Raw genomic sequence first — 22,849 nt, 5'->3', positions numbered from 1 at the left:
CTGTTACTGTGCCAGGGACCAGAGAAGGGCCATCACTCACGCCCCTTAGTCCTGGATGGCGTTTGTGGCAGCACTGGCTTTAGGTTGGCCTTTGAAGAATGACAGAGAGGTGACTTGGCAGAACTATTCATTTACTATCCTTCTTTTGGCTGTTCTCCCCTGTGATTCGTATCCCGAACAGTTTTATTTAGCTCTGTCTTTGTGGTGTGAGATCTTAGATGGATTCTTTTCACAGAAACCTCCACCAAGGAGAGCCACCATCTTCTCCCACATTAATCCCGCTCACCAACAGCTCCTGGCAGTGTCTGACCTATGTGGGGCACAGATAAATAAATAAAAACTATAATAACGAGGCTTTGCCAGCCTAGCAAACTGATCCAGTCAGAGGATTATAAGAGACACCTGTTTTTTAACACAGCAGCTGTGAACACAGTAGAAGCATGGCATCCTAGTAACAAGAAAGAGTTCTCATTAAAATCCAATAGTAGCAGAAACTGGCACGGACCCACGTTCAGCTAGGACACCTGACCGTGAAAAGGAGTTCAACTCATATTAGATACCTAATAGGAACACTGCTTTGCTGAACTTGGAAACCTGAATGCTACTTTGCTCATGAGGAGGTGATTTACCCATCCATCGGTGTCTTCTAAGTCCTTAAAGCAGCGATTGCATACATAGGGTATTTTCATAAACGAACTGAAGCTTTCTGAAGTTTGGCTGACCAAACACCTCTTCACTTAGGCCAGCTTAAAAAACCGGAACACAGCCCAAGGTAGAATGTGGACACTTAATGTAGAAGAAAAGAAACAACATTTAAAAGGATCTCTTCAGTTCATTCACCACTGAAGACACATACACACACACACACACACACACACACACACACACACACACACGATCTACCAACGTATAAACACCACAGGAAAACTATTTCATAGCTCTAATATGTACACATTACCTTTTCAGACCAGACCAGGGAGATGCTCCTAGAAACAGCTTGTTAACAGCCCCTCACATTGCTGTTTAACAATCCGTTTATAGCCCATCAGAAAGCCAGCCCTCCAAGGAGATATATTTTACATCTATATGTAAGGTTTTCTTGCCACAAGGCTGGGTTTTGTGCAATCTTTCACTCTATAAGCTAGAAAACATATTATACCGTAATTTCTGTGACTTATGATCCTGTGAGCATGCACACGAGCATGTACGCAGAGTCACAAGAACAAACGCTTAGAATAAAAGCGGAATGATGCCCAAGGAAGCATAAGCCATACCACACAGTCATGACTAGAACTAAAAATAGCATCTAAAGGCATGGTGTCTGCGACCCTCTCACTGTTCTCCTTAGCACAGGCTCATTCTAACCTCCAGTGCGCGTTCTTGCGCACGGGCCTTCAATAATTTTACCTGGGACCTCTCCCTGACCCAAAGAAGCTACTTGCTAGGCTTTGGAGTGTGGAGCCATCTTTAAATGCACTTCAATTATAATGCCATAAATGCACACACGTGAAAACAAAGAATGAATGCGAACTTACGAAATTTTCCTCCAGAGCCTAACATTTGTGCCCTGGGGACACCAGGACCAGCTGAGAGACTGCCTTTCTGGCAACTGGTATACCAGAAACTCAGAAGTGCCAAGCATGGCCAACTGCCCAATAGGCAGCCAGCTGGACAACACTTGCCTCACCCTGCTTGGGGAAGTGTGCGGCCAGAACTTCCCCAAAGTAGCATAATCTTGTCAACACGGGCCCCACTCGGAGTCCCAAAAGGATTAAGAGAAGAGAGCCCTAATACGAGACCCCACGGAGAATCACAGACACCGATCCGGGAGCCAGGCCTGTGAAGTGAATTCTTTCCAATAATCCACTTGGCATTGAGTCTGGCAGTCCAGAAACAGGAGTGCCAAGGTAGAGTGACTGGATTTGCCCCGGGCTCTGCGGGCCATCCTAAAATGGACCCAACCGAATAAGAAAGTGGATGTGTTGTGAACTTACTTTCGCCTGTAACCTACATATAACTGAAGGAAGAGGCAAGAGGACTGTCTTCTCATTCACCCGCACCTCCTCCTCCATGGTAAACCTTCGAATACCACAACTGAAATGGAAATGTACACAGAAGCATCTTTCCCTTAAATCAGACTGCTCAACACGAGAGCTAACCACAAAAGCACACATAGGCATTCCCCATGGTTTCCAGAAGCTCCATTTGGCTATTTTACCAAATTTTTCGAGACAGAAGAATTCTCAGAAGAGCTAGCTCAAAGTAACGGTGACTTCTGCCCTTGGGGCCACCTCTTCCCTCTCTGCAGGAATAACTAGGCCTTTCAGCGGGTCTGCATGGCTCTGGACCTTGTTTCCTTCTTGCAGTTTTAGGGCTCTTTTCCCTCTGAGATCTTGTCCCACAGATCTCCCCTTGCACCCAAAAGACGATCAATAAATATCCTGCCATTGATATCAGGGCCCCCTGGTTCATTTCCTGGTAGGTAGTGTAGAAGAGCCAAAGTACCGGGAAGGGTGGGAGTAAGTAAGACAGATATTCTAATAGGTGCCCCACTTGAGATGTATCTGAACGCCCGGGTCCCTTTGCCCATCTCCCCGCCTATCTTGGCAACACAAAGATGATAAGATCATCACTCTGGCCTTCCTGTGCCCTCCAACATCCCCACTGGATTCCACTGTGTTCAAAAGCTACATCTGACCTACAGGGGGCTTCTGTCTGCAGAGAAATGGACCATCGCCACCCAGCTCACAGTCAAAGGCATAGAGTCTCAGAGACACAAAAAAGCGCAATGCAAAATTCAGAAAGTGAGCCTCTGTGTTTCCGGTTTTCTGAAGGTAAAGACTCTTTTTTATTTTAAATAATTTTTTAATGTTTACTTATTTTTGAGAGAGAGAGAGAGAGAGAGAGTGAGCAAGCAGGGGAAGGGCAGAGAGAGGAACAGAGGATCTCAAGCGGAGTTCCATGCACTGACAGCTGAGAGCCTGATGTGGGGCTCGAACTCATGAACCGTGAGATCATGACCTGAGGCGAAGTCAGACACTTAACCAACGGAGCCACCCAACCCAGGTGCCCTGGGAGGGTAAAAACTCTTACCTTTTCGACTCATAAGGTCTCTCCTTCCACCTCATCCTAAAGTATTCAAGTCAGCAGACTAAGGGAAGGACTAAATGGCACAAAGTCAAATAAAGAGCTAGCAGTTTTCCAGGGGATCTGGATGTAGTCAGCCACCATGGGTCATTCAGGCCTCCTGGTCAGGGGGAAAAGGACACCCCCAGACCAAGGACCTATGTGACTCATACTTCAGTCCCAAATGACAGCTCTCCCCACCTCGTTCACCTCACTTCGAACACAGACCACATCAAAGGCGCCAAGTGAGAGGGACTCCTGACCTGCTGTCCCCACCCATCACTGGCCATTAATGTCAAGACCCACGAGTGAGGAGAGCCATGGGTCTCAACAGTGCAAAGTACCAGTCATGTGACCTCATGACACAGATCTGAAACCTCCCACATCTCAGGTCAAAAGGAGGACACAGCGACTACAAAATGCACCAGGGGTCCAATCCTTCCGATTTTCCATCTCCCAAAACGAGGGCGTACCAACTCTGTGTCAGGAAGCTGGGCACAAGGACACACACGGGCCCAGAGGAAAGAGAATCCACTTCTGTCCCCTTGGGGGCCCCACCTGTGATCACAAGTCTGTCTATACGTGAAAAGACACAGCTAGACCATATGGTGAGTCAGAAGACTCTCTTATGTGGTTCTCCTCTGGCAGGAGACTCTGATTCGATGGTCAAGGACACTGTGGGAAAGACAAATGGTCTTGAAGCAACAGTGAATAATGAAGGAACTAAGGTGGAGAAAAGTCCCCTTCCCTTGGCTGAGCTCCTCAGAACAATCCAGAAAAGAGCTCAGCAAAGTGCCACCCCCCTTTCTATCAAGTCTCTGTGACATTCCCTCTTGCCCACCCCAGTGCAGATGTATTGATCTGAGTATTAATGAGTAGGCTTTGGATGGCACAAACTCTAAATTGTCCCTTGACCTGGATTCTCCATCAGGGAGCCCAGCGCTGCTCTGGCCACACCCGTGGCCAGGCGGGCAGATCTGAGCCCTCTCCTTTCTTTCCCATCTCCCAACGCTGTCACCAGGGCCACACCCAGACCCACACTTTCACTAGGGGACAAGGAAAGGTGTTAGAGAAATGGGTAACTTCAGAGACAAACAGGCTGTTCTCTGGGGCTTCATTTTTTTTTTTTTTTTTAATTACCAGCCTGATTTGTATCTGCAGCTCCTTTCTTCCAGGAAATAGTTTAGAGTCAGCATCTCATCTTTGGTTACTGCTTCCTCACATATAGGGGATGTCAGTGGAGCAGGGGTTACTGCCTGTTACACAGATAAGTCTCCAGAAAGATAAAGTTACATGGCCCGTCATAACCCACTGGGGAGGGGACAAGGCAGCTGAGAAGAAAATATCCAGCTTTCACTTGTGTTTTCCAAGGAAGAGTGCAGAGGAACGGTTTCTTTCCAAACCTATGCTCTTTTTCCAATAGCCCGAAAGCACCCACGCCCGCCGCGTGGGGTCAGCAGACGAGGAGCCAACATTCTCCCCACTGTGCCTCAAAAAGGGTCATTCATTTCATCTTGTCATTGAACGTGGACACGCAGAGGAAAACTCAGGAAAGCATTTCAAGTCCACGGCAAAGAGAACAAAGCTGCTGAAAACAGATAACGTCGGTCCCTGAACGTCTAAAAACAAAGGCTCCCTCATGGCCCAAAGTAACAAATTTGGCTTTCTCAGACTCTTCTGTATAAACTTCCACCAAGAGCCATATATACTCCCAGCTCTTGAAACTGGAAATTCACCACCCCGCAGCAAACAGTGTCTGCTCTGTGGTCAGACAGACGTGGAACTGCCTGTTCAACAAAAGCAGACTAAAGAACCGATGCCCTCGTTCAAGTCTCGCCCCAGCCGCAAATAATAAGCAACTGTGTGAACCAGCGGATCCCTGAGTAGGTTCAAATACTTGAGTGCTGAGTAATAATGCTAGTTAGAGTCACTGCGCGGTACTTCCAGGCTTAGGGTTGTTTTTTTTTTTTTTTTCCTTTTCTTTTTATCTTTGAAACTTATTCAGAACCGTACTAGCCATTCCCTCAAAACTTTACTGGAAGATGCCAAAGGCCTTGGTTATTATCATGTAACCGCAGCTGGCTCATCTGTCCTATTGTCAAGGCTTGCATTCAATTAAAGTTAAACTATGAGCTTTGCTCAACCAGGACTGAGTGACCCCAGCCCTAGGAGAAACCAGTGGGACAGTGGCAAGGACGCTGGCTGGGAGTCGGCCAACTGGGGAGACCTAGATGTTTGGTTCTGGAAGGTGCCACCTACCAGCCACGTGAGCAAACCGTCAACATCTCTGGCCGCTGCACCAACTGTATCACGTAGGCATGCTCTAGAAAATCTCTAGGTCCTTCCAGATCTAGATATTGTGGAGGATACATAAAGGGAGAGAGAACTACCTTTTTTTTTTCTTTAACAAAGTAAGTTGCTGCATTATGAAATTGACATATCCCAAGAGACACGTATCTTTATTACCACTTCAGATGAGTTCACAGGTTGAAGAAGAAGATTAATAAATTCAAGTTCAAGGACCAGGATTCACACTCCTGTCGGTCCACTCCCGTGTCTGTGGTCTTCCCCGAGAAGGCCTCGGCGGTAAGGCAATGACTGGCCCCCTCTTCCCAGCAACTTACAATCCTCTTAAGGGAAATCGACTTTATAGATGAGAACCAAAGAACACCAGACAGAATAAAATGCGAATCAAAATCTGAAGTGACTGGAGAGGTGACTGGAACTACACTGTGGCGACACTTACATCATTGTGCACGCTCACCCTTAGTGCTCGTGCTGGCGGGGTGATGCGTCCTTTTCAGGTCATTCAGGAAATGAGATCGTTTTCCGTATGTCTGACTCCCACACACAAAGGGAAAATACCCCCAAGGAGTACACAGGTCTGGTGAGCATACAGATTTATTGGATAGCTCCTTCCTGTCTTCACTGGGGACTAACATATTTTTCGTAAGTCATTCATCCAGATAACTGAAGCGTAGCCTTTTAAAACTTCACATTATTTTTATGCCAAACATTTTTGTTGGATAGCTTTCCAAAATGCATTACATTTTCTCACTTCCTAAATCTCATAACTTAAAGCTTGTCTTTAACTTGGAAGTCATAATTATGATCATTAATATCATCAGTCATTGTGGGGTGCCATACAAATGGGTTTAACTCTATAGGAGTCCTTGTGATAAAGCTTCACTTTCTGAATTCTTGTCTGCTCTGTATCACTTTTCCCCAGCCAGTGTGAGAGGGACATGGCCCGAGGACAGAACACCTGATTCTGACTCTGGCTCGGGTACAATGCACACTGTGATCTCAGGCATGCTATTTAAATGCCAAAGGACTGAGGGGTGCCTGGGTGGCTGAGTCGGTTAACCGTACGACTTTGGCTCAGATCATGATCTCACAGTTGGTGGGTTCAAGCCCCATGTCAGGCTCTGTGCTGACAGCTCGGAGCCTGGAGCCTGCTTCGGATTCTGTGTCTCCCTCTCTCTCTGCCTCTCCTCTGCTTGTGCTCTGTCTCAATAAAATATTAATAAATTGATAAATAAATGCCAACGGACTCGGTTTCCTCATCTGTTTCATGAGAAATTCGGCTTGGGCGCTCTTAGATTCCTTCTTATTACCTCCACACATCTCTCTCTCTGCTTCCTTCCCCACATCTGCTCTGTAGACAGGCTTTGTTAGAGCCATTCAAATCCAAAATGTTGTGAAGTCAGATGGCCAAAATCCTCTCTTCACTCAAGTAAAATAAACCAGGCCAGTGTGGTCAGGCTATCAGGAAAGAGGGAGGGGGGAAAAAAAGATGATTCCTTTGGTGGTAGGCGATAATCAGGGAATATCCGAAAAGATCTCAAACAGATTCGTAGAAATCATACAGTATTGAGGATGTACATGAGGGATGGGTTAAAGAAAAATTTTACGTTGATCGATAGTATAAAGAGTTTCAAGGGAGGGAAAAAAAAAAAAAAGCTGTGGAAGGAAAAGAGACTGACCAGAGAGTAACGCAGACAAAGGCATCCAACCCAGAGGCTGGACAGGATGAGAGGACACCGCACAGCCTGTCGCCCACATTCAGGCGAAATTAGGTGCCAGGGGAAAGAAGAAAAAGGCAGAGAGGGAAAAGAAAGGTTTCTGACAACATAAAGGGCCCAAAATGAAACCCGTCGAAAGACAAAACATCGCTAGAGAATACCAGAGATTGGAGTAAAAATGGAAGATCTGGACATTGATTCGAAGATGGTTTGCACAGTGTGGCCATCTAGCTCTCCCCACCGTGAGAGGAACCGTGAGGAGAAATCCACCTTCGGGGAACCCAGAATGGGAAGGGAAGTTGGGGCCTCATAAACATCTCTGCAGCCCCATTCCTGCCCTTCATCCCAGCTCATGGGAGCCTCCACCATCCCCCGTCACTCTCGATTTCCTACTTCTCTTCATAAAGATGGCCGCACCCAAGAACAGTCATGGAAAATGCTTTGGAACTATAGGCCCTAGCTTTACCACCTATGGCAGGTGAGCTCTTGGACCAATCCATGGCTTAAACACTCCGGGCTTCAGAATCTTTCAGAATCTCTCTCCTCAAGAGAGTTGTGAAGAGTAAGCAAAATAATGTAGGTAAAGCCCTTAGCACACAGACCAGCACACAGGGGTATTCCATACACGACGTTGGTGGTGGTGGTGATGAAGGAGGAGGAAGGGGAGAAAAGGTAGGAGCAATGACCACTAAAACAGCTGACAGACACCTGTAATCACAGAACTGGGAAAGCTCCAAAATGCAAGTGTTCCCCAGTTTTCCGTAAGCATAGTCCACAGGACCCAGACGCGGCCATGCTCATCTGGGAATCCACGCTTACCAAACTCGGGCTAATGCCTTCCTCACTCAACACCCCCACCATCCTCCCACAGTCTGAAAATTCCAGCTCATTTAGACAAAGACCAGATGAACTGTACATTTTCACTACCTCAGAAGAAAGGCTTATCAGGCAAATGATATATTTGTGGTACCATTTCGACACTGAAAGAACAGTTTCGAGCACACAGCGGCACTCATTTCTAACCAACAGGTGATGTGGAACACACGTCATTTTTGCCTATTCGCTGGGGCTCATCCTGAGACGCCCCAGTGAACAACGCGTTATCAGTCTGGTTCCTGTACGTTGAGAAATAAATAAGAATGTGTTTTCTGTTCAATGGGCCATAATCCCAACTTCTTGCTAATTCAGCCTACTCTTCCACTCCCCAAATACTAGGTGTGGTGGGGATTAGTTTTTCAGCGGGGCCCCTTTTGGCCTGGGAACCCTGAGTGTACTCACATTCACTCTCGGCAACAAATACCCACAGAGATTGGTTTCTGACACACGTCTAACAACGAATACGGCCGGGCCAGACTCTGCCTGAAAACGAACACCAGCGCTTTTTCTAAAGTCACAGTCACAGAGAAAAATATGCCATTTGTAAACCCCCACACCCTAGGGGGCTTCGTTTAACACGGCGCTGCTTAGCTGGGAGAACCACACCAAAGGGCAGCTTTTCACAGTTGGTAATAAAATGAAACGGCTCTTCCCGTTCGTCCCAATAACCCCGTGCCTCCTTGCCCCTCTACCTTCCTTGGCGTGAGTGCACGCAGCTCAACTCAGATTTACAGAATTTCTTTGGGTTCTCTGGTAGCCACATCAGGGGTACCTCTTCCCTTGACTGACCTATGTGAAGGAAGGAAGCTACTTTCCTAGGACCAACTGCCATGCTTTTAGCTCATACTGTGTGAAACAGGAAGCTTACTACACCTCAACTGAGGTATAAGTTTGGCCACCCCTAGATAAAAGAGCCTATGGCCCACCCAAGGTTTCCTCAGAAAAGGGCGCTTTTCATAACGGGCCCAGTTCCCTCAGCCCAGCACAGAAGTACCAGACTTCTCACACACTGTAAAAAAAAAAAAAAAAAAAAAAAAAAAAAAAAAAAAAAGTGTTGCTGCATTCCACATGTCCCATCTTTGGGCATACATCCAAAGGGCTTAAAGCAGGATCTCGAGGGGCGCCTGGGTGGCTCAGTCGGTTAAGCGTCCGACTTCGGTTCAGGTCACGATCTCACGGTCCGTGGGTTCGAGCCCCACGTCGGGCTCTGTGCTGACAGCTCAGAACCTGGAGCCTGTTTCGGATTCTGTGTCTCCCTCTCTCTCTGACCCTCCCCCGTTCATGCTCTGTCTCTCTCTGTCTCAAAAATAAATAAACGTTAAAAAAAAAATTTAAAAAGCAGGATCTCAAAGACATAACTGCACATCTGAGTTCATTGCAGCTTCATTCACAACAGCCAGGAGACAGAAGCAACCGAAATCTCCATCAGCGGGTGAGCGGGTAAAGGAAATGTGGCATACACATAAAATGGAATATTACGCAGCCTTAAAACAAGAAGGAAATCCCGTGCCCGCTACAGTACGACGTGGATGAGCCTCAAAGGCATTACGATAAGCAAAATGACAAGTCTAGGATTCCACTTCCACAGAGCACTCAAGTAGTCGAAATCATAGAAACAGAAAACAGAAAGGTGGTTACCAAGGGCTGGGAGGAGGGGAGAGGGATGCAGTGTTTAGTTCGTGTTTAGTGGGTACAGAGGTTCCGAGCCGCGAGACGAAAAAGTTCCAGAGATCTGTGGCACAACCATGTGAATATACTTGGCACTACTGAACCGGACGCTTAAACACGGGTAAGACAGTAAACGGAACATCGTGCGTGTCTTACAATTAAAAAAAAAAAAAAAAAGTTGGTGCCGCAAACAGTGGTGCAGATACAAGTCTGTCGAGTCCCTCTCCCCTGATCCCCTACTCCTACTCCTTCCTCTTCTCACGTCTAACAATACACCCTCTGGGCCCAGGGCTTCCCCCCACCACACATCTTCCTTGGCACATACCTCCGTGCCCTCATACCAGCTGGCTTGGGATTAAAACGGACCAAGCTAGGAAGTGCCGGAGAGAGTGCAGCCTATTGTATCGAATGTCCTTGGCCTTTTATAGGGATGCACCACGAACCCAGCGAATGCAGGGCAGGGGCCTGAGAACACGGCCTGCGCTGCTCTCAACCTGGCTCGGTCACCAATTAGCTAAAGCCAAGCCACTGCGTTCTCTGGAGCCCCTCCCTATGAAAATAAGAGGCTGGCCCAGGTGATCTCTAAGGTCTTCCAGCTCTGAAAGCCTGAACGTTCCCCGATTCAATTGTCTGAGAGACTGGGGGAAACTTAGAGGCCTGCGAATCTGAGCCTAACGTGATTCTAAGGTAATTCTTCAGGCCCTTTTATGATCTTTGACTCAATTCCTTTGTCTGTTTAGACACAAACGTTTTTGTTGAACTTTACCAAAATGATAAAAATAGTATTATTATACCAAAATTCTACTGATAATCATCTGTGGACCGACACCCAGAGAGTGTCGTCGGCCTCCCTGAGAGAGCAGTGTGGCTCTATTAAATACTTGACGCAAGCTAATGGATGCAGGTGTTAAGTCAGCCTTTGGTACACAGGGACAAACAGAAGAAAGGGCAATGACCTCCTCCCATGCCTCACTTCAAATCAGCAAACATTACTGAGAAACATGTCTATGCCAGGTGCCAAGCTAGGGAGCAGGATACAAAGACAATGATCGCTAAACCCAAGGAGCTCAGAGTCCAGTAGGGGAAACCTGGACTCACTCACTCTATCTATCTATCTATCTATCTATCCATCCATCCATCCATCCATCCATCCAAGTTAGTAGCAAAAAAAAAGAAAAAGGATTTCTTTCTGCCAAAAAAGCCAACCATATTGGAGAGTAGAGACAAGTAGGGAGGGCAGTGAAAAGGGGAAGAGGAAGTTATACCACTAGTTTTGGTAACCTGGATGGCCCTCACGACTAAAACAGCCTACCAAGACATGAAGGACTATGTCTGCTGGGCCATAACCACGTTCCACAGCAAGCTGGCTGAACTTAACACTGAACAGGTGATTTGAAGGTGAAGGCTGATGAGGGAAAAGACAGCCTCTTCCTTCCTTCCTCCCATGACCGGCGCAGTCAGCCACACAATCCTCTGAAAAAAAGTTATTAGACTTTTTATATAGTTGGTTGCCCCGTCCTTACATTTGAACAATCCCAATGATCAGGAAGGGAAGCATTTAAACTCTTGGACGAGAGTGTCATTCCACGCGTGGGGCAGCTCAGTGCAGAGAAACGGTGGGGGCTCCGCGACAGTCTGGGTGACCTAGGGCTAGTCAACCTGTCTTCTACTGTACAATGCGCATCTGAAAGTCACCTCCCTACGTGACGGAAAGATGCCTATAAAACGCCAAAGAAATATAAAAGCGCTTTATCGGGCATCCAATGTCACCCACTGCCACACAAGTGATACATACAAAGGTGTCGCTGATTGATTCAAAAACTTTCACCTTAGAAATTGCACCCAAATGGTACACTGGTCTTTTCTAGTAGAACAGACACTACTCAGAAGTAAACTAAGCACTTCCCTCCGTGGCTGCCTCTGTGTGCCATCGCACCAGCTGCCGAGTTTACCGCTTGCTGACCAGCTGCTTGTAAGGAACAGGAGCAAGGGAGGAAGGTTTCAGGAGTGGAGTGGACGAGTAAGGGAAATCTCTCCACCTAGAGCCACGCTTCCGTGTCACATGTCTTCAATCCATCAGATTCATCAGGTCATCCTTGACAGCTTCTGACATTCCTTCTCTGCTCCGCAGAAAAGTTTATTGTTTACTGGGCTCTGAAAGCAATCCCGGTACTTGCTTGCGGGTTACCAGCAAACATTTTTTATTATGCAGTCACTGTACCACATCCCAAGGACTAAATGAAACACTGCACACATCACCAGAACATTTTCAGATGACCCGGAATAATCCCCAGGCCTTGATCTGCAGCACTTATTATTGGAACACAGCGAATTAAGCAAACTCCGTGGAAAAAATACACCTCACCTATGTGCACCTAAACATATGCACGGTCTCAACAAACAGAACAGTCATAATCTGGCTCCGTGAAGAACCATCCAAATAAAAGTGATACTTCATTACTAGTGGAGAACATTCAATCTAGCTCAATTACACGGAAATACAAAGTCACAAAAAGAGGCACCTAAAAAAAAAAAAAGCAAACAAACAAACTGAGGGTAAGCGATAAGGGAAGAAATTTTTATGTCACATTTAAGACGGTATTCTGTCTGGGTTTGGGACTGGTTCTGCATGTCTGAGCAAGGAAAGGGCTGTTGTACTCTTCCCACTGGAGTACAACGGAACCAGCCACTCAGTAGGAGTTTTCTGATTTATGCACGAACATAAATCAGCCCATGAGAATGGTGGGGATATGCAGTCCCTTTAAAAGAAGTATCAAGAAAAGTCACAAAAAGGATAGGTTTTTGTTGCGGTCACCCGAAAATGAGGACCCCGTAGCTGGTCCGGTTTTCCTGATGCCAGAGTTACTGCCATCGAATTAAATACAATTTACTGATTTAATCCCTATTATGCAGTTCCCTCTGTTTGTGTTGTGAAGCGTCCAAATAGATGATCCATACCGTGCTCATTGTAAAATCTAATTTATACAGCAAAAGAAACTAGTTTTGAAGTATACAAGTAGCTTAAATTATTTACTGGGACACCCCCTTCACCACAGACATACGGATAACCCCAGGTATACACAAACACAAAAGTTCCACTGGGCATTCCTGTGAGGCAAAAACAAAGAAACCCAACCCACTTTTTAAGTTCACATTAGCCCTATCTTAAAATCCATGAAAATCTCCCCTGATAAGAAACACTAAAATCTGAGTATGATTATGAAAACCTAGCAAGCAAATATAATAAAATACTGTTTCCTTTAAGCAGACCCTAATGGAAAAGCCATGTTAAAACAGGAAAGGTTTCTCTAATTCCCCACAGATGAGGAAAACAGGTTATTTGTTCATTGTTTCTGCAGTGTCCACTCACTGAGCACATATTAAACGGCCCAAGCCAAAAACAAACAAACTTCGGTGGCTTCAGCCTCCGGCAGAAGCAGTAGGCTCTTCCACCTCGGGGACAGATGGAATCGTGAAATAAATAAAGTGTTCAATAAATGCGGCGATGGGAAAAATAATTGGGGGAAATGGACAAATCATCTTGCCTCCTCACGGTGGCAAACTTTACAACTTTTTAGAAGCAACAAACCACAGCACCACCGGCTCTATAGATATCGATACATACACATGTACATATACTGGAACCAAACACCGTGTTTGCAAACATCCACCATCCTGCATTTACAATGCTGCAAAACACCACCAGAAAGCCGGGAGATTTCTACTCTCAGATACCCTCCCCGCACTGTCAAACAGGGAAGGTCACTTTGCCTGGTCACTCAGATAATGCATCACAGGAGTTTTCTACTTTGGGATTACTCAACTCTCCTATGCATCGGAGTACAATAACCACTCGGCAACTTTAATTACCTTGGTTTAAAAAAGAAAGAACGAAATTCATTGTGCAAATGCCCAGGAAAAGCTGACACCAGGGCTGTCTTTCCGACAGTGCTTGAAATTACAATCAGAGGAGGGGGGAAAAATCCAGTCTGATCTGACCCCGGGAGTCCTTTAAGGGGAAAAAAAAAAAAAAAAGTTCTTCAGCTCCCGTTGGAGATGCAGTCACTTTTTTTTTTTTTTTTTCCTAAGGAGACCACCCCTCCGGAACAAAAGTTACATTTCAGTCACATGTTGGCAGCAGGAGTAGGAGCAGGTTTGTTGTTGTTTTGTTTTTGTTTTTGTTTTTGTTTTTTTACAAAAGCGCACTAATTACGGGGGTGTCTTACAGGTCTAGAGACCACTCGGGTTCCTCCTGCCCAATTGTGACGGGCATTCAATTGTCAAAAAGAAAGGGGGTGGGCTGGGGGGGGGGCGAGGAGCCGAGATGGGGCTCGGCGGGGGGGAGCAGCAAGGTTACACGAAAGGGTACAGCCGCCGCCGCGAGCTGCATCTCCTTCCCCGGCGCCCCAAATAATTCACTGCAACCGAGGCAACTGCAACAGCCCCCTCGGAAGAGCCCAGCACTACTGCCCCGGCCGGTGCAGCTCAAGGTTTCCGAGCACGCAGAGGGAGGGGGAGAAGATCTTTACCTTAATGCTACACTGAGCAGGAGTCTCAGACATGTCTCACAGCGAGAGAGATCAGGAAGTTCTCAGTTTTTTTCCACTTTCCTTTCCTCTCCCCAACCCAGAAGCGCTCCACGGCCAGCCGGACGCGGTCATTTAAGAAGTTTCTTGCAGCATCTCTCCCGGCAGCCGCCCCGGGGGTCTGCGAGCGCGCGGGGCGGGGCGGCCGGCGGAGTTGGGTGCGCGGGGCGGCGGGGGCGTGGGAGCCGGGCCCGAGCGCGGCGGCGGGGTCTGCAGGTCGCGGCGCGGCGCGGCGACCCGGGGCGCAGCCCGGCCGGCCTCCCGCTCTCTCCTCCCACCCGCGGCCGGCGCCCCCGCCCCCCGCCCTCCCGCCGCTCTCCCTCGCTCTCTCGAATGTTTTCCTTCCTGGAAGAGAGAAACTGAAAGGCAGAACTGAGAAAGCTCTTTGCTCATTGATCTTGAGAGTTTCAGTGCAGAAACTGACGTGAATTCCCAGCACTGAGCTCTGCCTCTTAAAGGAGCCACCAGGAAATAAAAGCTCGGGTTACAGCCCGGCATCGGGGAAATAAAAGCCGGGCGGGGGGAGGGGCGGCGGCGGAGGGAAGCCGGGGGAGCGGGGCCGCGCGAGGCCAGGGCCGCCAGCAGAGCGCGCGGCGCAGCCCCCCGCAGCGCGGCCCACGCGCGTCCGCGCAGCCGTGATCCCCTCTGCGGGCCGGGAGCCCGGCTGCCCGGGCGCGGCCGGGCAATCGCCAGGTCCGGGGAGACACGTTGGAAAAAAAACGTTACGCTGGGGCCCCAGAAACCACAAGACAGGTTTTGTGAAACGCCTCCCACCTTCCCCGCCTCGGTCTCTGAGCTACCCTGAAATGCACAAGGTTCCCCCCCCACCGCCCCGCCGCCCCGCTTCCCCGCGCCCCAGCAGAGACGCAGTGAGAATAATCATGTATGAAGGGACATTCCGGTAAGGACGCGGAATCCAAAGGAGGAAATAAAACAATAGCCTTTGTTCTGCTTCTCGACCGCTGCCTCTTTAAGAGAATCCACCAGGAAATGGGAGATCGGGTTACAGCCTGCACACGGGGAAATGTGGGAGAGCGAGCGCCGGAGCGCGACGCCGCCGGAGACAAAGCCGGGCGGCCGCGCCGCAGACGCGGGGGGACTGCCGGGTGGGGGGGGATTCCCCGCGAAGGTGGGCTCCCCGAAAAGAGCAGGCGCCGCGCGCGCCCGTGGGGAGGGGGGGGGGTCGGGGGCGGGGTGCGGCCGCCGCAGGCGCTTCCCCAACCGGGCACGCGTTCTGGGGAAGGGAAGGCTGCTGGGCAGTTATCAAAGGAGGTTGAGTTCCTTTTCCTGAGCCCCCCCCCCCTTCCTGCCGTTTCGAAATCCGCTGTCCATTTAAAGAAATAGCGGCCGCTACCAACCGAAATAGGTGACTCGACTGCAAAGTTGACAGGACGTGTTCCCGAACATAATACCCCTCCCCGGGACCGCTTCTCTGAAACCGTCATTGGCCGGTTGGATGACCCTGAGATCCCGCCAGGGGAGGAATCTTTGGCTGGAAAAACAATCGTGGGGAAGCAAAATCCGGCGGGGCTGAGGGTTCTAGCCTTGAGCACATGTGGTCTGATCGCTCTCTTATTTTTATTGTCATTCGTAGTCTCAACACGCTCTGAAGTGTCCACTGCAAAACGCTGAGAACATAATTATGTGTTAAATTCCAACCCCCTGCTGATACATAGGAGTTTAATGTGTAGATGTGTATTATATTACAAACGTATAAACACGTATGTATAAGTATGTGCCTAATTGTGTGTGTATTATGTGTGTGTGTGTGTGTAAAACAGGACAGATTTCCCAGTTCCCCACCCTACAGATTTTTCCTACTCACTTGTCTTCAACTCTCCACATAGTAAAATGTGTTCGGGCCTCTTCACACATCAAAAGAACGTTCTGAACCAGAAGTGATTAAGGGGGTCGGGATGGAAGAGTCCTATTGCTGGAATGGTGGGAAAAATGGGTTTTTGTGAGCCTACAGAGATCTCAGCAGTTTTTGTCACCTGGTAGTTCTATCGTCCCCAAGAGGGCTCATGTCCACACCAACTCCTCCACCTGCAGTCCACCCCATCCGACACCCTCCTTAGCTCCTTAGCGCCCCCCCCCCCCATTATCTCTCTGCCTTTGATCCCTCTACTTATGTTGCAGACATTGACTCCTATGCTGGATTAAATCCTATAAACCTCTGTATCACTTACTTACCAATAAGATCTTTGGCAACTCTCAGCTTCTGTTAAAGGTGGGAAATAGTACCTATCTCATAAGAGTTCAAGCAAATATATACAAGGTACATAATTACCTGAGACTTGCTACATATTATATGTGCTCAATGTTAGCTACAATTATTTAACCTCACGAGTGAATTAACTCTCAACTTCCTTTCTTCCTTACCTTCTCGGAGTGACTCATAGAAGTAATTTGAATTAGAAAGTGTGTGATTCCAAAGCAAAACAATAGTTATGGAAAACTGTACGTTTAGACCAGAGGTTGGCAATCTCTTTCTGTAAAGGGCCAGACACAAAATATTTGAGGGTTTGTGTGCAAAGAGGTAGAATCGAGGATATTATGTAGATACTTCTATAACTAGAGAGAAAATAAATATCCACGTTTTTTATTGACAAAATGTAAGGTGTAATAATAATAATTGTAATCAAGTCTAATAATGAGAGGAATTGAATTTTTTTCGGGGGGGGGGAGGGGGATTAACATTTTACTTAGTTGAACACCAGTTCAGAATTAGTGTTCTCTATCATCAAAACTAATTGTTTATCTATCTGTTAATGCTGATCTGTAATGAAATTTTACACATTTCATTTTTGAAAACATTTTCTCACCCAGATAGGTCCTGACAAGTAATCCATGAATGTGTGATTTTAGTCAAGCATATTCATTGCTTAGAACGCATTCATATAATTCTATTAGAATTCTATTAAGTTCTCTTGATATTTCCCCTTTAGCATGCCATTACATTGCAGATTAATCACATTCAATGGAAAATTAGGTGGAAGTGCCTCAGTTGCACAGTTAAGTGGGTTTTAAACACGGAAATTTAGTTTTCAGTTGCATCAAAATCCAAAAACCACTATTGGAATTGTAGTTTGGGGTCAGAAAAACGTAGCTGCTGTAAATGTGTGTTGGAATAGAAATATTGTTCTCGTTTTCACTTTGGATAGCATGGGAGTTGATAAAGCAGCTTGATATTATTTGTGATTGCAACAATGTTAGTCATGTCAAAATGATTTGACTGCAGTACAAACCTCACACGTTGCTCTGTTTTGCCTTGTAGTTTTAGGTTTGATTCATGAAAAACATCAAGTCTGTAGCAAAAGCTAATTTCCAAAGACATTCAGCTTTCAATAATCATGGTTGAGGGAAGGTTTCACTTATTTATTCCAGCTTATCGGTTGTTTCTCTATTCCTTGTTTCCTGAATTTTTGGCAAATTGGGCATTTTTTTCCCATATTCCACTAAAATTCCTAGGTTGTCTTTGTAGCTTTTCTCCTTTATGTTAAATATAGCTGTCCTCTAAGAATTACAGTTTGCACCTTTAATTATAAGAGTTTATGTTCAAATAATAGTATTCTATTATCAGAATATGTAAGAAACTTACAACAGCATAATTCCATAATTATTCCATAATTTTTCCATAATTATTCCATAATTCCCTCTCCCATCCCTTATGATACTGGCATATCTTTTACTTCTATGCGTTATAAAACCCACATACGTTGTGGGGTAATATTTTGATATTTTAAAAATTGCAAATACATGTATATAATGAAGGTACTAAAATATATGTTTCTTTTTAATTTGCCCAGATATTTGCCCTTTCTGGTACTTCTTAATTTCTTCTTGCAGATATGGTATCATTGTTCTTTGGCCTCAAGAACTTTTGGCATTTCTTGTAGTGCAGGTTGTTGGAGGTAAAGTCTCTCAGCTCTTGTCTGTGTGGGGATGTCTTTATTTCACATTCCTTTTTGAAGGATAATTTGCAGTATATAAATTTTAGGTTGACAGATTCGTTTTCCTTTTGGCACTTTAAAGATGTCATTCCACTTCTGTCTCCATTATTTTTGATTAGAAGTCATTTGTAGTTCAGATTCTAACTCCCTGTGTATAGTATCTTTTTTTTTCTCTAGCTGCTTTTAAGGTCTAAATTTGGTTTTCAAAATTTTGACTGTGATGTGCCTAAGTGTAGTTGTTTTTGTTTTTGTTTGTATTTATTCTTCTTGATGTTGGCAGAAATTCTTGGACTATAAGTTGATATCTTTCATCCGTCTTGGAAAATTCTCATCTATTACCTGTCTGAATATTGTTTCTGCTCTTGTTCTCTCTCCTCTCCTTTTATTACTCTACTGATACAAATATTAGACCACATGACCTTTTATAGTTCTAAAGTAACTCTGATCTGTTACAATTTGGATACCTTCTATTTATCTTTTTATACATTTCTTTCCTCTTACTGTTTCCATAGTACTGTCAAGCCAGCCCATCTGATTAATTCCCACTGTTTTTTCACTTTTAGCATTTCCCTTTTTTTTTATATTCTCTGCCACTTTTTTGAAGTTGCCCATATCTTCATGCATGGCTTCTATGTTTTCCTTGAAGTCCTTCAGCATTTTTGTCATACTGTGACAATTCTAAAATCTGGGTTCTTTCCTGGTTCACTTCTATTGATGTTTTCCTTTCTTGGCCATGGGTTATGTTTTCTTATTCGTGTACATGTCTTGATATTGTTTCCTGTGTGCCGGACATTTTATGTGAAAACACAGTAGACAAAGAATTAAATGATGTTTTCCTCCAAAAAGGGTTAATGCCTTCTCCTATAATACCACCAGGATTGGGACTGAGTCTGTATGATGTGTAATTAAACTGACTTTGGGGTTTGTTATAATTTTTTAGTTTGATTCAATTCACCACTGGCTTCGAATATTTTGAAGGCAGGACTAGGACTTTTCCTACAAGCAAATGTTGATTTACAGCTCTTATTCTCCGCTTTGCTGCTCTGCTGGATATCTTCCTTAGCTTGAAGCCTTAGGAGAGGATCTCAGTTCTTTTCTGCTCCTACCCCCAAACTTTCTTAGCCAAAGGCCTGGAATGCCAGGGGTCTCCTCTCAGCTCTTCTACTCCTCTACAAGACTTTGCTAGGGGCACCTGGGTGGCTCAGTTGGTTGAGCGTCAGCTCAGGTCATGATCTTGCAGTTCATGGGTTCAAGCCCTGCGTCGGGCTCTGTGCTGACAGCTCAGAGCCTGGAACCTGCTTCGGATTCTGTGTCTCCCTCTCTCTCTGCCCCTCCCCAGTTTGCGCTGTGTGTGTGTGTCTCTCTCTCCCCAAAACAAATAAACGTAAAAAAAAAAATTAAAAAGTCAAGAGAGATGAGAGTACAGAGGAATTTAAGTGAACTAAATTTCAGATAATGACAAGGATGAGAGGAAAGATCCATAGTGGTTCTCACTCCTGTCTGGAGCAAAGGGAAGAGAAATCCACCACAGCGATGGTAAGGAGAAATCAGCCTACCTTCTAACAAAGTTTGATGTGTGCTTCTAACAAAGCTGAAGTCGGGTGCTTAACTGACTGAACCACCCAGGCGCCCCTCTCTGAATTTTTTTTAAAACTATAATTATGTAGGGGCGCCTGGGTGGCGCAGTCGGTTAAGCGTCCGACTTCAGCCAGGTCACGATCTCGTGGTCCGTGAGTTCGAGCCCCGCGTCAGGCTCTGGGCTGATGGCTCAGAGCCTGGAGCCTGTTTCCGATTCTGTGTCTCCCTCTCTCTCTGCCCCTCCCCCGTTCATGCTCTGTCTCTCTCTGTCCCAAAAATAAATAAACATTGAAAAAAAAAATTTAAAAAAACACTATAATTATGTAGATTATTTGGCTTGTATTGGGTGTTAGGGAGTGAATTGTGGCTCTTGTGACTCACTACATACAAACATGAAGAGGAACCTGAATGTCTAATCTTTATCCTCCAAAAGAGCGATGAGGATGGGCAAGGACTGGGGAAGAATGAACAATTAAGAATGTGTGGAAAAAGGGGCGCCTGGGTGGCTCAGTCGGCTGGGCGTCCGACTTTGGCTCAGGTCATGATCTCATGGTCCAGGAGTTGGAGCCCCGCGTTGGGCTCTGTGCTGACAGCTCAGAGCCTGGAGCCTGCTTTAGATTCTGTGTTTCCCTCTCTCTTTGCCCCTACCTCTCTCATGCTCTGTCTCTGTCTGTCTCTCTCTCTCAAAGATAAATAAGTGTTAAAATGAAAATTTAAAAAAAGAATGTGTGGTAATGGATGGGGTGCCTGGGTGGGTCATGATCTCTTGAACGATTCTTGGGTTCAAGACCCGCATCTGGCTCTGTGCTGACAGCTCAGAGCCTGGAGCCTGCTTTGGTTTCTGTGTCTCCCTCTCTCTCTGCCCCTCCCCCATTCTCACTCTGTCTCTTTCTCTCTCAAAAATAAATAAACATTAACAAAATTAGAAAAAAAGAATGTGTGGAAGTGGCTTATTTAATTTAAAAACCAAAGCCATTATAGTATCATCTTTTTTTAATGAAAATAGCACTTTAAACAATATAACTATAGTAAGAAACACCATCCATGTATCTCTGTGAAACCAGAATTGCTTAACCTAAGAGGAGTCTGTTATAACTGGTGGGGTGGGAAAGAAGAAGAGAAATGTTTATGCTTATCCAAACAAGACATAGATTTGAAATCTTAAGAATGACTGCCCTAAACTACATATTTCCTTTATTACATCAGCTGGGGTACAATCAGAAAAGCAGAATCATGGAGGAGGGGGCAGTGTGTGTGTGTGTGTGTGTGTGTGTGTGTGTGTATCTATATAGTGATCCTCCGTCTCTGATTGCATGGTGATTGATATAATAACGGAAATATATATATGACAGGCAGTCAGGTAGAGCAAACGGATATAAAGTGGGTGAAATTAAGAGCAAGCTAGAATACAAAAATATGAGCCCATGAGGATGGACCAAAACACATGACATTCATTGCCCCTGACCTTGATATAGGCTTGGGTATCCTACACCCAAGCTAGGGCCCTTTTTCATGCAACTACACACACACACACACACACACACACACACACACACACACACGCTGGCCCAGGAGTTTCTGAAGATAAAGGAGGATCTTGGCAAAGGTTGATCAGTCATAGGCTCAGCTGCTGCCACACACCAATGAAGTGAGGCAACAGATGAATGACAACGTGTGGGATCTACAAAATGCGGCTTCATTTCTACCCAGATCACACAAGACGCTCCCATGGACCAGCCTAACTGAAAACAGAGAGAGAAGTGAATTCTGGGAATGTAGGGAAACCCAAGTGTTCACATTACAAAGTCACCGCAGGGGCACCTGGGTGGTTCATTTGGTTGAGTGTTTGACTTTAACTCAGGTCACAATCTCATGGTTCGTGACTTTGAGCCCCACGTCGGTCTCTGCACTATCAGCACAGAGTTCTTGGAATTCTTGAATTCTCTCCTTTCTCTCTTCCCTACCCCTGCTCTCTCCCTCTCTCCACCCCCCCCTTCAAAATAAATAAACATTTTTTTTAAGTTAGAAAAACAGCCACTGCAATAGTTTCCCCTAAGCCTTCTCTGACAGTTATATTTTTAGAATTGTTCACTACTGTCACATCTTTTCCCATCTAACCTTCAAACTATTCTCTTCCATATGCCTTCTTTCTATGGTTTCCCCATCTTCGTTACTAACACCACAATATTACCAACCTCCAACTTAACCTCAAAATAATTTTTGACCTGCTGCTCCCTTTTATGTCATGTATATTGCCTGTTCCCAAATCTCTGTTTCATTCACAGATTCTCCTCATTTTCCCAGAAGCAGCAACTCTTCAGTTTGGGTTATTGCCACTTCTTTTCTTCCACCACCAAACGTCTATGGTTCGTCCATAATCTACTGAGTATGTCTGCCCAAATCTCTTCGTTAGTTTCCCCTTATCGGCAGGGGATATAGTCCAAGACCCCAAAACCACAGGTAGTATTGAACCCCACATGTACTATGTTTTTTTTTCCTATTCATACATATCTACCTCTGATAGTTTAATTTATAAATTAGGTGCAGTAAGAGAGTAACAACAACAATAATAAAATAGAACAATTACAATAATACACCGTAAAGAAGTTATGTGAATATGGTCTTTCTCTCTCTCAAAATATCTTGTTGTATTGTGACGATGAGATGATAAAATGCCTACATGACGAGATGAAATAAGGTGAATGACATGGGTGCTGTGAATTAGTGTTAGGCTACCATTGGCCTTCTGGTGATAAGTCAGAGGGAGGATCATCTGCCTACAGACTACAGTTGACAGAGGGTGACTAAAACCATGGAAAGTGAAACCATGGAATAGGGGGGGAACTACTGTACTTTCATTTCTGTCTTTCTGTCTTGTCCTATATTACTCAGAATTCTACCCACACACCTAAACTGTGAAACTGTTTGTTTTCTGTCAAGTTGGACCTGACGCTCACGTCTTTCATAAATCCATCCTTCACTATATAAATGGAAGGTATCCACAAGTTAAGGAGTTGGAATGCTGGAGCGGATGCAT

General features: G+C 45.7%; 1 protein-coding gene across 3 annotated transcripts in view; it reads right to left on the bottom strand.

Moving 5' to 3' along the window:
* The window catches only part of ETV6 (ETS variant transcription factor 6), a 257,342-nt gene extending 242,601 nt beyond the window's left edge, over window positions 1–14,741 (bottom strand). For 2 of the 3 annotated variants that reach the window (XM_047866505.1, XM_047866510.1), the window contains exon 1: window positions 14,225–14,739. In XM_047866505.1, the coding sequence (XP_047722461.1) occupies window positions 14,225–14,257 (33 nt within the window). In that variant the 5' untranslated portion in view covers window positions 14,258–14,739. Of the gene's footprint in view, window positions 1–14,224 lie in introns of all 3 variants that reach the window. The other variant, XM_047866506.1, reaches the window with a different exon arrangement.
* Between the last annotated feature and the right edge of the window lie 8,108 nt (window positions 14,742–22,849).

Source organism: Prionailurus viverrinus, chromosome B4 (assembly GCF_022837055.1).
Source record: "Prionailurus viverrinus isolate Anna chromosome B4, UM_Priviv_1.0, whole genome shotgun sequence".
Taxonomy (NCBI): domain Eukaryota; kingdom Metazoa; phylum Chordata; class Mammalia; order Carnivora; family Felidae; genus Prionailurus; species Prionailurus viverrinus.
Note: the sequence above shows the minus strand (reverse complement) of the source record. Positions and strands in the feature narration are given on the sequence as shown.